General features: G+C 39.8%; 1 protein-coding gene across 19 annotated transcripts in view; it reads left to right on the plus strand.

Moving 5' to 3' along the window:
- The window catches only part of DLG2 (discs large MAGUK scaffold protein 2), a gene marked incomplete at its 5' end in the record, with an annotated part of 2,112,028 nt that overhangs the window by 1,674,323 nt on the left and 417,603 nt on the right, over positions 1-20,102 (plus strand). For all 19 annotated transcript variants that reach the window (XM_079707355.1, XM_079707356.1, XM_079707361.1 and 16 more), the window contains one exon: positions 10,262-10,330. In XM_079707355.1, coding sequence (XP_079563481.1) covers positions 10,262-10,330 — 69 coding nt within the window. The remainder of the gene's footprint in view (positions 1-10,261; positions 10,331-20,102) is intronic.

A 20,102-nucleotide genomic window follows, 5' to 3' on the forward strand; every position in this document is an offset into this window, starting at 1 on the left:
GTGCTTTCTATCCTGTTCCATTGATCTATATTTCTGTTTTTGTGCCAGTACCATATTGTCTTGATTACTGGAGCTTTGTAATATAGTCTGAAGTCAGGGAGTCTGATTCCTCCAGCTCTGTTTTTTTCCCTCAAGACTGCTTTGGCTATTCGGGGTCTTTTGTGTCTCCATACAAATTTTAAGATTTTTTGTTCTAGTTCTGTAAAAAAAATGCCATTGGTAATTTGATAGGGATTGCAATGAATCTTTAGATTGCTTTGAGTAGTATAGTCATTTTCACAATATTGATTCTTCCAATCCAAGAACATGGTACATCTCTCCATCTGTATCATCTTTAATTTCTTTCTTCAGTGTCTTATAGTTTTCTGCATACAGGTCTTTTGTCTCCCTAGGTAGGTTTATTCCTAGGTATTTTATTCTCTCTGTTGCAGTGATAAATGGGAGTGTTTCCTTAATTTCTCTTTCAGATTTTTCATCATTAGTATATAGGAATGCAAGAGATTTCTGTGCATTAATTTTGTATCCTGCAGCTTTACCAAATTCATTGATTAGCTCTAGTAGTTTTCTGGTGGCATCTTTAGGATTCTCTATGTATAGTATCATGTCATCTGCAAACAGTGACAATTTTACTTCTTCTTTTCCAATTTGTATTCCTTTTATTTCCTTTTCTTCTCTGATTGCCGTGGCTAAGACTTCCAAAACTATGTTGAATAATAGTGGCGAGAGTGGACATCCTTGTTTTATTCCTAATCTTAGAGGAAATACTATCAGTTTTTCACCATTCAGAATGATGTTTGCTGTGGGTTTGTCATATATGGCCTTTATTATGTTGAGGTAGGTTCCCTCTATGCCCACGTTCTGGAGAGTTTTTATCATAAATGGGTGTTGAATTTTGTCAAAAGCTTTTTCTGCATCTATTGAGATGATCATATGGTTTTTCTCCTTCAGTTTGTTAATCTGGTATATCACATTGATTGATTTGCATGTATTGAAGAATCCTTGCATCCCTGGGATAAATCCCACTTGAACATGGTGCATGATCCTTTTAATGTATTGTTGGATTCTGTCTGCTAGTATTTTGTGGAGGATTTTTGCATCTATATTCATCAGTGATATTGGTCTGTAATTTTCTTTTTTTTGTAGTTTCTTTGTCTGGTTTTGGTGTCAGGGTGATGGTGGCCTCATAGAATGAGTTTGGGAGTATTCCTTCCTCTGCAGTTGTTTGGAAGAGTTTGAGAAGGATGGGTGGTAACTCTCTTCTAAATGTTTGATAGAATTCACCTGTGAAGCCATCTGGTCCTGGACTTTTGTTTGTTGGAAGATTTTTAATCACAGTTTCAATTTCATTACTTGTGATTGGTCTGTTCATATTTTCTATTTCTTCCTGGTTCAATCTTGGAAGGTTATACCTTTCTAAGAATTTGTCCATTTCTTCCAGGTTGTCCATTTTATTGACATAGAGCTGCTGGTAGTAGTCTCTTAAGATGTTTTGTACTTCTTCAGCATCTGTTGTAACTTCTCTTTCATTTCTAATTTTATTGATTTGAGTCCTCTCCCTCTTTTTCTTGATGAGTCTGGCTAATGGTTTATCAATTTTGTTTATCTTCTCAAAGAACCAGCTTTTAGTTTTATTGATCTTTGCTCTTGTTGTTTCTATTTCATTTCTTTCTGCTCTGATCTTTATGATTTCTTTCCTTCTACTAACTTGGGATTTTGTTTCTTCTTCTTTCTGTAGTTGCTTTAGGTGTAAAGTTAAGCTCTTTGAGATTTTTATTGTTTCCCGAGGTAAGCTTGTATTGCTCTAAACATCCCTCTTAGAACTGGTTTTGCTATGTCCATAGGTTTTGGATCACAGTGTTTTTGTTGTCATTTGTCTCTACGTGTTTTTTTATTTCCTCTTTGATTTCTTCAGTGATCCATTGGTTGTTTAGTAACATTGTTTAGCCTCCATGTGTTTGTGTTTTTTGCAGTTTTTTTCTTGTAGTTGATTTCTCGTCTCATAGCATGTGGTTGGAAAAGATGCTTGACATGATTTCAGTTTTCTTAAATTTATTGAGCCTTGTTTGTGGTCTAGCATGTGATCTATCCTGGAGAATATTCCATGTGCACTTGAAAAGAATGTGTATTCAGCTGCTTTCAGGTTGAATGCTCTATAAATATCAATTAAGTCCTCATAGTCTAATGTTAGTTAAGGCCTATGTTTCCTTATTGATTTTCTACCTGAATGATCCATCCATTGATGTAAGTGGGGTGTTAAAGTCCCCCACTATTATTGTGTTACTGTCAATTTTCTCTTTTATAGCTGTTAGCATTTGCCTTATGTGTTGAGGTGCTCCTATGTTGGGTGCACATATATTTTCAATTGTTATATCTTCTTGGATTGATCCCTTGATCATTATGTAGTGTCCTTCTTTGTCTCTTGTAACAGTCTTTAAAGTTTATTTTGTCTAATATAAAAGTATTGCTACTCCAGCTTTATTTCCATTTGCATGGAATATCTTTTTCCATCCCCTCACTTTCAGTCTGTATGTCTCTCTAGATCTAAGGTGAATCTCTAAATAAATAAATAAAGTGAATCTCTTGTCCTTGGCATATATAAAGGTCTTGTTTTTGTAGCCATTCGGCCACTCTGTGTCTTTTGGTTGGTACATTTAGTCCATTTACATTTAAGGTAATCACTAATATGTATGTTCTTATTGTCATTTTATTAATTCTTTTGTATTTCTTTTTGTACATCTTTTTTTTTCTTTTGTTCTCTTATGGTTTGATGACTATCTTTAGTGTTATCCTTGGATTCCTTTTTCTTTTTTGTTTGTATCTATTATAGATTTCTGGTTTGCCATTACCATGAGTTTGTTTTTTTTTTATAGTGGTCTGTATATATATGCGGCTGTTTTCAATTGCTGATCTCTTCATTTCAAATGCATTTTAAACACCCTTGATTTGTACTCTCCTCCCCTCACACTGTTTTTGATACCATACTTTACATCTAATTGTTTTGTGTATCCTTTAACCACTTATTGTGGATACAGATGACTGTACTACTTTTCTCTTTTAACCTCCCTACTAGCTTTGTGTGTGGATGATTTCCTACGTTTACTGTACGTTTGCCTTTACCAGTGAGCTCTTTCCTTCTGTACTTTTCTTGTTTCTAGTTGTGGCCTTTTCTTTCTTGCCCAGAGAAGTTCCTTTAACATTTGCTGTAAAGCTGGTTTGGCTTTACAACAATTCTTTTAGCTTTTGAAAGCTTTCAGTTTTAGCTGTGCTTTCCTTCCTTGGTTCTTTCCACTACACTTCTCAGAATTCCATCTGGCTGGCCTCTCTGCCTCAAGAGGTGAGAGAGCCAGGCAGTTGTCACCTATAATTTCTTAGTCATGGTAGAACTAGCAGCATGCCATGTATGTAGCCAATGATACAGAAAGGATGAAACCTACTTGGTCCTAAGGGGAAGATATTTGATTTTTTTTTTTTAAATACCACTTACTATCACTATCATGTAGCTTCTAATACTGACTGCAATTACTGCTTAAATGTTACTATCAGGGTATAACAAAAATTCCCTTGCATCTGTAGGTCTTGACTGTCAGGTAATTCACCATATATGTCATAGTAGAGTAAAAGGGTAATTACATGTGTAAAAAAGCTCTGTTTCTTCCAGATTTACATGCTAGGAGAAACTGGCGGACTTTGTGTGAGGAACACAAAAGGAGTCAATTTCTATGAGCACTTCATGGTACCTTTTGCACTTAATCTAGGTGTCACTAAACTTTAAAGGGACATTTTTGGAATAATTTGGGGCAGAATATTAAAGTAATTAGTTTAAGGTAGTGGTAAGTGAGATTACTGAATATTTCTTTGTTTTCATTATATGGGCCAGGTTATTGGTGAGGAAGCTATCAGTGATTCCAGTTACTCATTAATCTTGCTTAGTAAGCATCATTGATCTTTACCCAAGAAATGTTAGTACTCTCTAAACCAGTGGAAGATAAATGGTAAAGGAAAAGCTTGAATAGTTTAAACAAAAAAATACAATTAGCAAATAAGTATATAGAAAAAAAAAAGGTCATTCTCATAAATAAAGAAATACTCATAAATCTGAGGCATCATTTTGTACCTATTATCAATTTTTTTTAAATTATAATAGCAGGGCTTATAAGATTGTGGTGAAACTGGCACATATACATATGTTTTTAGAAGCAATAAAATGGTAGAAACTTTTGAAAAGTAATTAATAACATAAGTCATAAAACATAACCAAATAAATGTTTCCATTTGGGGGAATATATTCAAAGGAAATTGTCAAGTAAAAAAAAGTAATTGATATCACTATGTTCATTGCAGCATTGTTTATAATATTAAAACAACAGAAATAACCCAAATATCCATTTGTAAAAGCATGATTAAATAAATTACATCTTCAGAGTAAGTAACATTATATAACACCAAAATAATAATTATGGAAACCTTACCAGGAGTGATTAAATTATAATGTAAGGGGGGGGAGGAATGCAGATATGAAGTTATATATGGTCTGTGTATATATAAAATGATATGAAACACATGTGGAAATACAGAGAAGCAGTAGCATAGAGTTTAAAGTACATACACTTGGCAACAAGAGGGGCTTTAGTTTGAATTCTGGCTCCATATTTGCAAGCTGTTGTTTTCTGACATGTTATTTAAGTTCTTTGTGTTTTCTTAAATATAAAATGGGGATTCTCATACCTTCCTTATAGGACAGCTCTGATAATTAAATTAGATGATTCTGTAAAGTCTGAGACAACGCAGTGGAATTATATGTGAATTTTTTTTACTCTCTCTTATTTTGATTTCCATTAATGTAAGTTTAATTTTTTAATTGAAGTATAGTTGATTTACAATGTTGTGTTAGTTTTGGGTCTATAACAAAGTGATTCAGTTACATATATGTATATGTGAATATATATATATTCTTTTTCATATTCTTTTCCATTCTAGTTTATTACACAATATTGAATATACTTTCCTGTGCAATATAGTAGGACCTTGTTGTCTACCTATTTTATGTATAGTAGTTTATATCTGCTAATCCCAAAGTCCTAATTTATCCCTCTCTGCCCCCTTTTCCCTTTGGTAACCATAAGTTTGTTTTCTATGTCTGTGAATCTGTTTCTGTTTTGTAAATAAGTTCATTTGTATTTTTTAGATTCCACATCTAAGTGATATCATATGATATTTGTCTTTCCCTGTCTGACTTACTTCACTTAGTATGATAATCTCTAGGTTCATGTGGCAAACGGCATTATTTCATCCTTTTATATGGATGAGTAATATTCCATTATGTATACATACCACACCTTCTTTATCCATTCATCTGTCGATGGACATTTAGGTTGCTTCCATGTCTTCGCTATTGTAAATAGTGCTGCTATCAACACTGGAATGCATTTATCTTTTCGAATTAGAGTTTTCTCCAGATATACACCCGGGAGTGGGATTGCTGGATCATATGGTAACTCTATTTTCAGGTTCTTAAGGAACTCCATACTGTTTACCATAGGGGCTGCACCAGTTTACATTCTCACCAACAGTGTAGGAGGGTTCCTTCTTCCCCACACTCTCTCCAGCATTTATTATTTGTAGATTTTTTTTTTTTTTTTTTTTGCGGTACGCGGGCCTCTCACCGTTGTGGCCTCTCCCGTTGCGGAGCACAGGCTCCGGACGCGCAGGCTCAGCAGCCATGGCTCACGGGCCCAGCCACTCTGCGGCATGTGGGATCTTCCCGGACCGGGGCACGAACCCGTGTCCCCTGCATCGGCAGGCGGACTCTCAACCACTGCGCCACCAGGGAAGCCCCTATTATTTGTAGATTTTTTGATGATGGTCATTCTGACTGGTGTGAGGTGATACCTCATTGTAGTTTGATTTGCATTTCTGTAATAATTAGCGATGTTGAGCATCTTTTCATGTGCCTGTCAACCAAGCCAATATGTGTCTTCTTTGGAGACGTCTATTTAGGTCTTCTCATTTTTTGATGGGTTGTTTGGTTTTTTGGTTATTGAGTTGTATGAGCTGTTTGTATATTTTGGGAATTAACCCTTGTCGGTCACATCATTTGCAATATTTTCTCCTGTTCCCTAGGTTGTCTTTTTGTTTCCTTTGCTATGCAAAAGCTTGTAAATTTGATTAGGTCCCAATTTGTTTGTTTTTGCTTTTATTTCTATTGCCTGTGGGGAGTGACCTAAGAAAACATTGCTATGATTTATGTCAGAGAATTTTTTTTTTACTGAAGTATAGTTGATTTACAATGTTGTGTTAATTTCTGCTGTACAGCAAAGTGATTCAGTTATACATATATACATTTTTTATATTCTTTTCCATATGGTTTATCACAGGCTATTGAATATAGCTCCATGTGCTATACAGTAGGACCTTGTTGTTTACCCATTCTATATACAATAGTTTGCATCTGCTAACCCCAAACTCCCAATCCATCCCTCCCCCACCCCCTTGCAACCACCAGTCTTTTCTTTGTTAATCTCTTTCTGTTTTGTAAATAAGTCCATTTGTATCATTTTAGATTTCACATCTAAATGATATCATATTGTCTGTCTCTGATTTACTTCACTTAGTATGATAATCTCTGTCCATCCATGTTGCTGCAAATGGAATTATTTCATTCTTTTTATGATTAATAGTCCAGTGTTGTGTGTGTGTATGTGTGTGTATATATATATATATGTGTGTATATATACACCACATCTTTATCCATTCATCTGCCAATGGACATTGGTTGCTTCCATGTCTTGGCTATTGTGAATAGTGCTGCTATAAACACTGGGGTACATGTATCTTTTCAAGTTCAGTTTTCGTCTTTTCCAGATATATGACCAGGAGTAGGACTGCTGTATCATATGCCAACTCTATTTTTAGATTTTAGTTTTTGAGGAACCTCCATACTGTTTTCCATAATGGCTGCACCAGTTTACATTCTCACCAACAGTATAGGAGTGTTCCCTTTTCTCCACACCCTCTCCAGCATTTGTTATTTGTAGACTTTTTAATGATAGCCGTTCTGACCAGCATGAGATGATACCTCACTGTAGTTTTAATTTGCATTTCTCTAGTAATTAGCCATGTTGAGCAACTTTTTATGTGCCTGTTGACTGTCTATGTGTCTTCTTTGGAGAAATGTCTATTTAGGTCTCCTGCCCATTTTCTGATTGGGTCTTTTTTTTTTTACATTGAGCTGCATAGTATTTTGGAGATTAATCCCTTGTCAGTTGCATCATTTGCAAATATATTCTCCCATTCCATAGGTTGTCTTTTCATTTTGTTTCCTTTGCTATGCAAAAGCTTGTAAGTTTGACTGGGTCCCATTTGTTTATTTTTGCTTTTATTTATATTGCTTTGGGAGACTGACCTAAGAAAACATTGCTACAATTTATGTCAGAGAATGTTTTGCATGTGTTCTCTTCTGGGAGTTTTACATATCCAGTCTTACATTTAGGTCTTTGATCCATTTGGGGTTTATTTTTGTGTATGGTGTTAGAGAGTGTTCTAATTTCATTTTTTTTTACATGTAGCTGTCCAGTTTACCCAGCACCACTTATTGAAGAGACTGTTTTTTCTCCATTGTATATTCTTGCCTTCTTGTTGTAGATTAATTTTGACCATAAGTGCGTGGGTTAATTTCTGGGTTTTCTGTCCTGTTCCATTGATCCATATGTCTGTTTTTGTGCCAGCACCATACTGTTTTTATTACTGTAACTTTGTAGTATTGTCTGAAGCCTGGGAGGGTTATACCTCCAGCTTTTTTCTTTTTCCTCAGGATTGCTTTGGCAATTCTGGGTCTTCTGTGGTTCCATATAAATTTTAGAGTTATTTGTTCAAGTTCTGTGGAAAATGTCATGGGTAATTTGATGGGGATCACATTAAATCTGTAGATTGCTTTGGGTAGTATGGCCATTTAAACAATATGAATTCTTCCAATCCAAGAGCATGGGTTATCTTTCCATTTCTTTGCCTCACCTTCAGTTTCCTTTATCAGTGTTTTATAGGTCTCAGCATATGTCTCATCTCCTTGGTCAGGTTTATTCCTAAGTATTTTTTTATGCAATTTTAAAGGGGATTTTTTTTACTTTCCCTTTCTGATAGTTCATTGCTAGTGTAAAGAAATGCAACAGATTTCTGTATATTAATTTTGTATCCTGCAACTTTACCAAATTCATTGATGAGCTCTAGTAGTTTTCTGGTGGTGCCTTTAGGATTTTTCTCTGTATAGTATCATGTCATCTGCATATAATGACAATTTTTCCTCTTCCCTTCCAATCTGGATACCTTTTATTTCTTTTTTCTTGTCTGATTGATTGCTGTGGCTGATTTCTATTAATTTTATAATGTTGTTTTTACAACAGAAAACATTTTAATAATTTGATATTGACCACCAAAGTTATAATATACTCACAAATCTACACCTTGTGGCATTGACTATATGGCTAATTGAAGTGATCTAAATAATTATGCTTATTTAGTACTAAAGAAAGATCTCAAAGTGCACACTCTGCTAAATCATATCAGTTTATTTAACACTTATGTAGCTTTTACCATGTAAGACAGACACTGTTCTAAACACTGTATTCACTGAATAACTACTCTATGAGGAAGGTACTGTTACAGAGAACTTTAAGAAACTCAATCAAGGTCACATTGGTCTATGTGGCAGAGCTGAAATTTGAACTCAGGCAGCTGGGCTACATGGTCCAGCTCCTCAATGCTATGCTGCCTTTCAGTTGGCCAATCAAAACACGCTTAGTGGACATAAGGGATGCTCGGCACTATGAGGGATGCCAGGAAACAAAGGATACAATCCTTAATTCGAAGAAGACGACCATTCTCTAGGCGTTAGCCATAGTCCCCAAAGTCTGCTCTCTCAACCTCAGATAAATGTCATCCATGTCACAGTTAAATGCTAGTCACAGAGAAACACCTCCTCTCACCCATAATAACAAAAGTTCTGAATGAAAATCTGCAGCCTATTTGCTTGGCTATGGCAGTGTTTTCAAAGTATGTGCTGAGAAGTCTTAGAATTGTGTGATGTTGCCTCATGTTCTGCAAATATTTTACTCAAGTTTTTCTCTATACATATATTTGTATATACACACCTTCACACACTACATGTATATATAACTAATGTTACAAATAAGTTTTTAAATTAATACTACAAACTAAAATTACACACTGAAATACATTTTATTATATACTTTAATACATAGGAAACTCACAATTCATTACAATATGCTCTTGGACTGTCATTGTGCATATCTCAGAAGAAAGAGCCTCCCTCTATCTCCGATTGAAGAGTATTCTGAGATTGCAAGACAAATTCTTTCAAAGCCAAAAAAACTGTTACCATTTGGAAGGTGATATAATATGATGGTTAAGAAGAATGGCACTAGAATCAGTCTAGATACCATTTTGAGCACAGGTATTTACCACATGAATTTGGGCAAGTTTTAAACCTTCCTTACCTTAATTTCCTCATCTGTCAAATGGGACAGTACATACCTCATAGAGTTGTAAGAAATAAAGGATGTAAAAATATACTTAGAAAAGTAACTCAGGCAATAAGTACTCAATAAGTATTAGATACTACTATATATACAATATAATTTCTAGTGCAAATACTTATCTATAAAATCAGTCTTCTTATCATGCAACCAAAATAAATATGGAATTACCTTAAATTCTAATGTTGATATGCAACTGGAAATCCCATTTTTCAAGTTTTTGTGTTATTCAACAGTTGAATTATTGTTATTTTATAAGTATTGCAGATATAAACTAATAAACTTATACTAATTAAATACTACTCCAATTTGCAAATTGCTGTTTAAAATTTTGTTAGAAAAAAATGTTCTGCATTAAAAAAATAATATATTGCATCATAGTGAAATTTGTTTTTATGCTTTATGTTACCTTATTCCAAGGGGAAAATAATTACCTCTTCCAAATATATTTATTTCTTTTCATGGCTACCCTTCATTTAGAGCTTACTTTTGAATAATACATGTTGAAATCAAATTATAAAGAAATATTAGCCCCTTATCTGGTAGAGTGTTATACTGTGGTGGATGATTCTGCTTATCACCAAAGAACAGTCATTTAATCTCTCCTGTATTTCTTCCAAGATTGATTCTTTTCATGACAATAAGACTATTAGAATGTGCAAAGATATTTTAAATAAATGATCTGTGTTTGTTTTCTCTTTCTTTTCTTGCAGTCATTCCCAGCACAGCACTACAACCCGCCAGCCTTCAGTGACTCTCCAACGGGCCATCTCCCTGGAAGGGTAAGACGATAAGAATAATCTGGACCCTTCTCTTAAAGCAAACCGAGCACCCTCGTCACTTTGAGCACTTTGAGCATAAATTCTTTCCTTCCTTCCTCCCTCCCTCCCCACGTTACCCCTTTCTCTTCTTTCTGTTAGCAAATATCTATGAAGCTTATGTTATATATATGCCAAGCACCGTGCGAGGTACTACACTGAACAAGTCAAATAAGATCTTTTCCTTCAGAGGACTCATTATCTATTGATAGTGACAGAAATATAAACACACACCTGCACATAACAGTGTAAGCATCACACAGGAAATACGTATGAGGGATTAATGAAGGATCCAGAAAGGATATCTGACTGAGAATGGGTATCAAAGAGGGAGGGGGGAACAGGTCAGGATGGCTGCAGAGAAGATATAACTCTCAAGCTGAGAACTGAAGCATCTGTGGATATTTGCCTGACTGACAGACATTGGAAGGAAGGGTACTCCCTGCAGGAGAAAGAGCACATGCAAAACATGAACATCTAAGCAGATTTCAGATGTCAAAAGGCCACTGAGTGGTTTGGCGCAAGGTGTACAAGGCAGGAAATGAGAATGGTGATGTTGGCTGGCCAGGCTTACGTGTAGAGGACTTAGTATTTTGTATTTCTAAATTCCCCAGTCAGATAGAAGCTGAAGGGGCTGAGAAGAAGGAGTTAATATTTCCATCCACTTGCTTTATAAGTGCAACTGATTTGAGAACACTTAATTGTTTACTGTATAAAAATTAAGTCACTATTTTTCCAATATCTGTTACCAACTATGCTTTGTTCCACCCTATTTCTCAATGATAAGTAGACTTCCTTAATGGCTTTTCAGTTAAAATCTCTATTATTTAGTCTCTCTATTTTAAAATCTTGTGTTTTCAGTCAAACCTCTGTCTCTCTTTCCAACACAATTAAGACTTGGGGTCCACCAAAGTGCTCTGGAGCTGATAGAGGAGTGGTCTACTCTCTCTCTCATACCACCCTCTAGATCTTCCTTCCTCTTAGATTTCTTCTCTGGTAGAAATGAAGTTGTTTTAAAAAAAAAATGGGAAATGGCATTCCTTACATTCTCCTGTGGCACTCCTCCTTTCTGTTGGCTATCACGGGTGATGTAGCCTGGATGGGTAGAGAACCAAACATGCACCAATGCTAAGAAACTCAAGCAACTCCCCCAGCACGTGGTCCCCTGGGAGCATCAGTGATCTTTTCTACAAAACCCCCTGGCAGTAGCACACTGTAGTCCTCTGATGCACTCACCCACTTTGCCCCAGCTGCATCAATCCCTCCTCACAAGCACGTAGTCACCCTTTCTCATCTGTCCTCAGCAGCTTCAACTGTGAGGCTTGCAGACATGAGTAGCATCCATCTTTCCTACCCTTCAGGTGGAACTTACTAGGGTTAGTCCTTGCTTCCTTTCTTTCTCCCTGCCTGACATTCTCATCTTCTCTCCCCAGGGCAAGTCAGCAAACTCCATGACTAAGTGGACATCCACTTGGGAGGGAGATGTTAGCCTTTCCTTCCTGGAACAGCATAAATTTTATAAACACTTTTCATGGGGCGCCCTTTTTGCCTTTAGCTGAGGAAATCCACTGCATGTCCGCAAACCCATAGGAACATGATTGAAAGGAATGTGACCTCTGCATGAACACTGCCCTCCCCTCAAAAGGATACCCTTCCCTTCCTAGTTCTCCTCTTCTGTTTTTGGCGGTAAAGAACATCAAACAATTTTAGCTCCTCTATTAAAAAAGAAAACAAAAACTGAGATAGGAGTGGGGGAGGAGTCAAGATGGCAGAATAGGAGGACATGGAGTTCACCTCTCCCCATAAGTACATCAAGAATGGAACAATTCTGACAGAGTACCTGCTGAACACTAGCAGAGGACCTCGGACATCTAAAAGGACAAGAACAATCCCCATGCAACTGGGTAGGACAAAAGGAATTTTAAAAAGACAAGAGGAAACAGGACACGACCTGCACCCCTGGGGGGGAACTGAAAGAGGAGAGGTTCCCACACCCAGGGAAGCCCCCTTGCTAGTAGAGAGATCAGCTAGGACAGAAGGGGAGCTTCAGGGGCTTGGAGGAGAGCACAGCAACCAGTCTGTGGCAGGCAGGACAGAGTAAGACCTACATGAATGGTTGGTGCCACAGCCCTGCATGTCCCAGCCTGAGACATGTGTCTGCTGGTGTGGACAGAGGCTGGGTGCTAGAACCTGGGGTTTAGAGAGCAGGCCCAGGGAGGGGACTGCTGTTAGCTGCAAAGAGAGAGGCTGAAGGTATGGGAGTACAGAGCTCTACAAGTGGGAATGTTTGTGGAAGAAGCCCAGGCTGCCATTGCAGCCCCCTTCCCCACGTGCCAGCCCCTGCCTCCCTGGGCACTAGAAGGGGCTCCTGCCTGAGCAGGCTTGCACACCTCACCCTCCTTGGCCACCGCCTGCAAGAGCAGGCTCACTCACCCCAGCCCCCTCCTCCACCCCCACAGCCCAAGCAGGCTCACATGCCCCACCCACTGCAGCTGCCTCCTTCACCCCCACCCACCCCAGCAGGCTGGCATTTGCCCCACCTGTTGCTGCCTCTGACCCCACCCACCTGGGCAGGCTCTGGGGCAGCCTCGGGAACAGACACTGGTGGAAGGCCCACATGCAGAGGTGGGGCTGAAACCACAGCTGAGCCTCATGGGCCATGCAACTAAGGAAGAAGAGCTGAAATCTCTCCTCACAGCTGTGGGAACTGCAGATTTACACCCCAGCTGCCGGCTTTGTAAACTCAGCACCTGCAGAATATCCAAATGAATGAGTGCTCCCCCAGCTGAGATGGGTCTAGCTTTAGCAACTGTGGGTTTGTGGGCACATACACATGGGGACTAGACTGGGCCAGAATCTGGGCTGCCTCCATAGCTCCCACAGCAGGTCCTGGTGCACAATTACTGCAGTCCTGGGACCTGACTGCAGTGGATCTGTGCTGGTAGTCTGGTGAAAACAACGCCTGAAAGACACCAGGGCCAATTGCCAGCATACCCATTGTTAAGGTGGGTCTGAGAGCAATTCCAGCAATAGTATAATTTATGAGCTAGCACAACAGGTAAAAAGTGATGCAACAGAGCACACTCACAGTTGAACAGCTCTGGAGGAGGAAAACTCAGTGGCTTCTCTCCCAGAGAGAGGGCTCCAATCCTGCCTATGTCTCACTAGAGGTCAGAAACACAGCTCAGAAACAGATCTCGGGGGCCTCTACTCCAACTGGAGAGCAGACCCTGCCCCTGACAGGGCAGTGACAACCTCAGAGCAAAGGGAGGCCCCCGTTCAATATCCAGTGCAGGCTCAGGTCAACACAACATCAGTCACTCCTCTTACCAAGGGGATAATGGCCAGCATACACTGAGGAAAGAGGTGGCAGACAAGCATATTAAAAGCAGCTCTAGCACCGAAAAATATTAAAACCACTTAGGCTATACAGGAACGTTCCCACATAAAAATAGCCCTACAAGACAGTCTGAGGATCAGGCATCGGGAGAAAGAACGCCCCCACCCAGAGCATTTGGCTTTGAAGGCCAGTGGGTCCTGAGTGCAGGAGCTCCACAGGACTGGGAGAAACAGAGACTCCACTCTTGGAGGGCGCACACAAGGTTTCACATGCACTGGGACCCAGCACAAAGCAATACCTCCATAGGAACCAGGGCTAGACCTAACTAGGGGTCTTGGAGGGTCTCCTGAGGAGGCAAAGGTCAGCAGTTGCTCACTCTGGGGGCAAGGACACTGGTGGCAGAGGCCCCAGGGAACACTGATCAGCATGATCTCTCCCAAGGTCCCATTTTTGGCACCAAGACCTGGCCCCACCCAAAAGACTACAAGCTCCAGAGCTGGAATGCCTCAGGCCAAACAACCAGCAAAACAGGAATACAGCTCCACCCATCAGCTGACAGGCTGCCTAAAGTCATACTGAGCTCACAGCTACCTCAAAACACACCCCTTGGCACAGCCCTGCCCACCAGAGAGACAAAACCCAGCTCCACCCACCAGAGGGCAGGCACCAGTCCCTTCCACCAGGAAGCCTGCACAAACCCCAGGACCAACCTCACCCACAGGGGGCAGACAACAGAACTAAGAGAAACTATGATCCTGCAGCCTGTGGAAGGAGACCACAAACACAGAAAGGTAGACAAAATGAGATGACAGAGAAATATGTTGCAAATGAAGGAAAAAGATAAAAACTCACAAGAACAACTAAATCAAGAGAAGATAGGCAATCTACCTGAAGAATAATTCAGAGTAATGATAGTAAAGATGATCAAAAAGTTCAGAAAAAGAATGGAGGCACAGACTGAGAAGATACAAAAAAATGTTTAACAAGGAGCTAGAAGATTTAAAGAACAAACAGGGATGAACAACGCAATAACTGAAATGAAAAATACACTAGAAGGAATCAATAGCAGAAAAACTGAGGCAGAAGTGAGCTAGAGGACTTCCGGGTAAGATGGCGGAAGAGTAAGACGCGGAGATCACCTTCCTCCCCACGGATACACCAGAAATACAGCTACACGTGGAACAACTCCTACAGAACACCTACTGAACGCTGGCAGAAGACCCCAGACCTCCCAAAAGGCAAGAAACTCCCCACATACCTGGGTAGGGCAAAGCGGAGAGATTCCCGCACAGAGGATCGGTGCCGAGAGGCACTCACCAGCCCGAGAGGCTTGTCTGCTCGCCCGCCGGGGCGGGCGGCGCTGGAAGCTGAGGCTCGGGCTTCGGTCAGAGCGCAGGGAGAAGACTGGGGCTGGCGGCGAGAACTCAGCCTGAAGGGGGCTAATGTGCCACAGCTAGCCGGAAGGGAGTCCGGGAAAACTCTGGAGCTGCCGAAGAGGCAAGAGACTTTTTCTTCCCTCTTGGTTTCCTGGTGCGCGAGGAGAGGGGATTAAGAGCGCTGCTTAAAGGGGCTCCACAGACGAGCGCGAGTCATGACTGAAAGCGCAGAGCCCAGTGACGGGCGAGAGACGCTGGGGCTGCTGCTGCCGCCGCCAAGAAGCCTGTGAGCGAGCGCAGGTCACTGTCCACACCGCCCTTCCGGGAGCCTGTGCAGCCCGCCACTGCCGGGGTCCCGGGATCCAGGGGCGGCTTCCCTGGGAGAACGCACAGCGCGCCTCGGGCTGGTGCAACGTCACGCCGACCTCTGCCGCTGCAGGCTCGCCCCGCACTCCGTGCCCCTCCCTCCCGCCCGGCCTGAGTGAGCCAGAGTCCCCGAAGAGGCTGCTCCTTTAACCCTGTCCTGTCTGAGCGAAGAACAGACGCCCTCCGGTGACCTACACGCAGAGGCAGGGCCAAATCCAAAGCTGAGACCCAGGAGCTGTGAGAACAAAGAAGAGAAAGGGAAACCTCTCCCAGCAGCCTCAGAAGCAGCGGATTAAAGCTCCATAATCAACTTGATGTACCCTGCATCTGTGGAATACATGAATAGACAACAAATCATCCCAAATTGAGGAGCCAGGAGTCAGTGCTGTGCCTCTGAGGTGGGAGAGCCAACCTCAGGTCACTGGTCCACAAGAGACCTCCCAGCTCCACATAATATCAAACGGCGAAAATCTTCCAGAGATCTCCATCTCAACACCAGCACCCAGCTTCACTCAACGACCAGCAAGCTACAGTGCTGGACACCCTATGCCAAACAACTAGCAAGACAGGAACAAAACGCCACCCATTAGCAGAGAGGTGGCCTAAAATCATAAAAAGTCCGCAGATACCCCAAAACACACCACCAGACGTGGACCTGCCCACCAGAAAGACAAGATCCAGCCTCATCCACCAGAACACAGGCACTAGTCCCCTCCACCAGGAAGCCTACACAACCCACTAAACCAACCTTAGCCACTGGGGACAGACACCAAAAACAACGGGAACTACGAACCTGCAGCCTGCAAAAAGGAGACCCCAAACACAGTAACATAAGCAAAATGAGAAGACAGAAAAACACACAGCAGGAGAAGGAGCAAGATAAAAACCCACCAGACCTAACAAATGAAGAGGTAATAGGCAGTCTACCAGAAAAAGAATTCAGAATAATGATGGTAAAGATGACCCAAGATTCTATTTCCCAGATCCAAAATCTTGGAAATAGAATAGACAAAATGCAAGAAACAGTTAACAAGGACCTAGAAGAACTAAAGATGAATCAAGCATCGATTAAAAACACAATAAATGAAATAAAAAATACTCTAGATGGGATCAATAGCAGAATAACTGAGGCAGAAGAACGGATAAGTGAGGTGGAAGATAAAATAGTGGAAATAACCGCTGCAGAGCAAAATAAAGAAAAAAGAATGAAAACAACAGAGGACAGTCTCAGAGACCTCTGGGACAACATTAAACGCACCAACATTCGAATTATAGGGGTTCCAGAAGAAGAAGAGAAAAAGAAAGGGACTGAGAAAATATTTGAAGAGATTATAGTTGAAAACTTCCCTAATATGGGAAAGGAAATAGTTAATCAAGTCCAGGAGGCACAGAGAGTCCCATACAGAATAAATCCAAGGAGAAATACGCCAAGACACATATTAATCAAACTGTCAAAAATTAAACACAAAGAAATCATATTAAAAGCAGCAAGGCAAAAACAACAAGTAACACACAAGGGAATCCCCATCAGGATAACAGCTGATCTCTCAGCAGAAACTCTACAAGCCAGAAGGGAGTGGCAGGACATAATTAAAGTGATGAAGGAGAAAAACCTGCAACCAAGACTACTCTACCCAGCAAGGATCTCATTCAGATTTGATGGAGAAATTAAAACGTTTACAGACAAGCAAAAGCTGAGAGAGTTCAGCACCACCAAACCAGCTTTACAACAAATGCTAAAGGAACTTCTCTAGGCAAGAAACACAACAGAAGGAAAAGACCTACAATAACGAACCCAAAACAATTAAGAAAATGGGAATAGGAACATACATATCAATAATTACCTTAAATGTAAATGGACTAAATGCTCCCACCAAAAGACACAGATTGGCTGAATGGATACAAAAACAAGACCCATATATATGCTGTCTACAAGAGACCCACTTCAGACCTACAGACACATACAGACTGAAAGTAAGGAGATGGAAAAAGATATTCCATGCAAATGGAAACCAAAAGAAAGCTGGAGTAGCAATTCTCATATCAGACAAAATAGACTTTAAAATAAAGACTACTAGAAGAGACAAAGAAGGACACTACATAATGATCAAGGGGTCGATCCAAGAAGAAGATATAACAATTGTAAATATTTATGCACCAAACATAGGAGCACCTCAATACATAAGGCAAATACTAACAGCCATAAAAGGAGAAATCGACAGTAACACAATCATAGTAGGGGACTTTAACACCCCACTTTCACCAATGGACAGATCATCCAAAATGAAAATAAATAAGGAAACACAAGCTTTAAATGATACATTAAACAAGATGGACTTAATTGATATTTATAGGACATTCCACCCAAAAACAACAGAATACACATTTTTCTCAAGTGCTCATGGAACATTCTCCAGGATAGATCATATCTTGGGTCACAAATCAAGCCTTGGTAAATTTAAGAAAATTGAAATTGTATCAAGTATCTTTTCTGACCACAATGCTATGAGACGAGATATCAATTACAGGAAAAGAGCTGTAAAAAATACAAACACATGGAGGCTAAACAATACACTACTTAATAACGAAGTGATCACTGAAGAAATCAAAGAGGAAATTAAAAAATACCTAGAAACAAATGACAATGGAGACACGACGACCCAAAACCTATGGGATGCAGCAAAAGCAGTTCTAAGAGGGAAGTTTATAGCAATACAATCCCACCTTAAGAAACAGGAAACATCTCGAATAAACAACCTAACCTTGCACCTAAAGCAATTAGAGAAAGAAGAACAAAAACATCCCAAAGTTAGCAGAAGAAATCATAAAAATCAGATCAGAAATAAATGAAAAAGAAATGAAGGAAACGATAGCAAAGATCAATAAAACTAAAAGCTGGTTCTTTCAGAAGATAAACAAAATTGACAAACCATTAGCCAGACTCATCAAGAAAAAAAGGGAGAAGACTCAGATCAATAGAATTAGAAATGAAAAAGGAGAAGTAACAACTGACACTGCAGAAATACAAAAGATCATGAGAGATTACTATAAGCAACTCTATGCCAATAAAATGGACAACCTGGAAGAAATGGACAAATTCTTAGAAATGCACAACCTGCCAAGACTGAATCAGGAAGAAATAGAAAATATGAACAGACCAATCACAAGCACTGAAATTGAAACTGTGATAAAAAATCTTCCAACAAACAAAAGCCCAGGACCAGATGGCTTCACAGGCGAATTCTATCAAGCATTTAGAGAAGAGCTAACACCTATCCTTCTCAAACTCTTCCAAAATATAGCAGAGGAAGGAACACTCCCAAACTCATTCTACGAGGCCACCATCACCTTGATACCAAAACCAGACAAGGATGTCACAAATAAAGAAAACTACAGGCCAATATCACTGATGAACATAGATGCAAAAATCCTCAACACAATACTAGCAAACAGAATCCAACAGCACATTAAAAGGATCATACACCATGATCAAGTGGGGTTTATTCCAGGAATGCCAGGATTCTTCAATATACGCAAATCAATCAATGTGATACACCATATTAACAAATTGAAGGAGAAAAACCATATGATCATCTCAATAGATGCAGAGAAATCTTTCGACAAAATTCAACACCCATTTATGATAAAAACCCTGCAGAAAGTAGGCATAGAGGGAACTTTCCTCAACATAATAAAGGCCATATATGACAAACCCACAGCCAGCATCGTCCTCAATGGTGAAAAACTGAAACCACTTCCACTAAGATCAGGAACAAGACAAGGTTGCCCACTCTCACCACTCTTATTCAACATAGTTTTGGAAGTTTTAGCCACAGCAATCAGAGAAGAAAAGGAAATAAAAGGAATCTGAATCAGAAAAGAAGAAGTAAAGCTGTCACTGTTTGCAGATGACATGATACTATACATAGAGAATCCTAAAGATGCTACCAGAAAACTACTAGAGCTAATCAATGAATTTGGTAAAGTAGCAGGATACAAAATTAATGCACAGAAATCTCTGGCATTCCTATATACTAACGATGAAAACTCTGAAAGTGAAATCAAGGAAACACTCCCATTCACCATTGCAACAAAAAGAATAAAATATCTAGGAATAAACCTACCTAAGGAGACAAAAGACCTGTATGCAGAAAATTATAAGACACTGATGAATGAAATTAAAGATGATACAAATAGATGGAGAGATGTACCATGTTCTTGGATTGGAAGAATCAACATTGTGAAAATGACTCTACTACCCAAAGCAATCTACAGATTCAATGCAATCCCTATCAAACTACCACTGGCATTTTTCACAGAACTAGAGCAAAAAATTTCACAATTTGTATGGAAACACAAAAGACCCCGAATAGCCAAAGCAATCTTGAGAACGAAAAAGGGAGCTGGAGGAATCAGGCTCTCTGACTTCAGACTATACTACAAAGCTACAGTAATCAAGACAGTATGGTACTGGCACAAAAACAGAAAGATAGATCAATGGAACAGGATAGAAAGCCCAGAGATAAACCCACGCACATATGGTTACCTTATCTTTGATAAAGGAGGCAGGAATGTACAGTGGAGAAAGGACAGTCTCTTCAATAAGTGGTGCTGGGAAAACTGGATAGGGATATGTAAAAGTATGAGATTAGAT

This window comes from Hyperoodon ampullatus (genome assembly GCF_949752795.1).
Source record: "Hyperoodon ampullatus genome assembly, chromosome: 7".
Lineage (NCBI taxonomy): Eukaryota > Metazoa > Chordata > Mammalia > Artiodactyla > Ziphiidae > Hyperoodon > Hyperoodon ampullatus.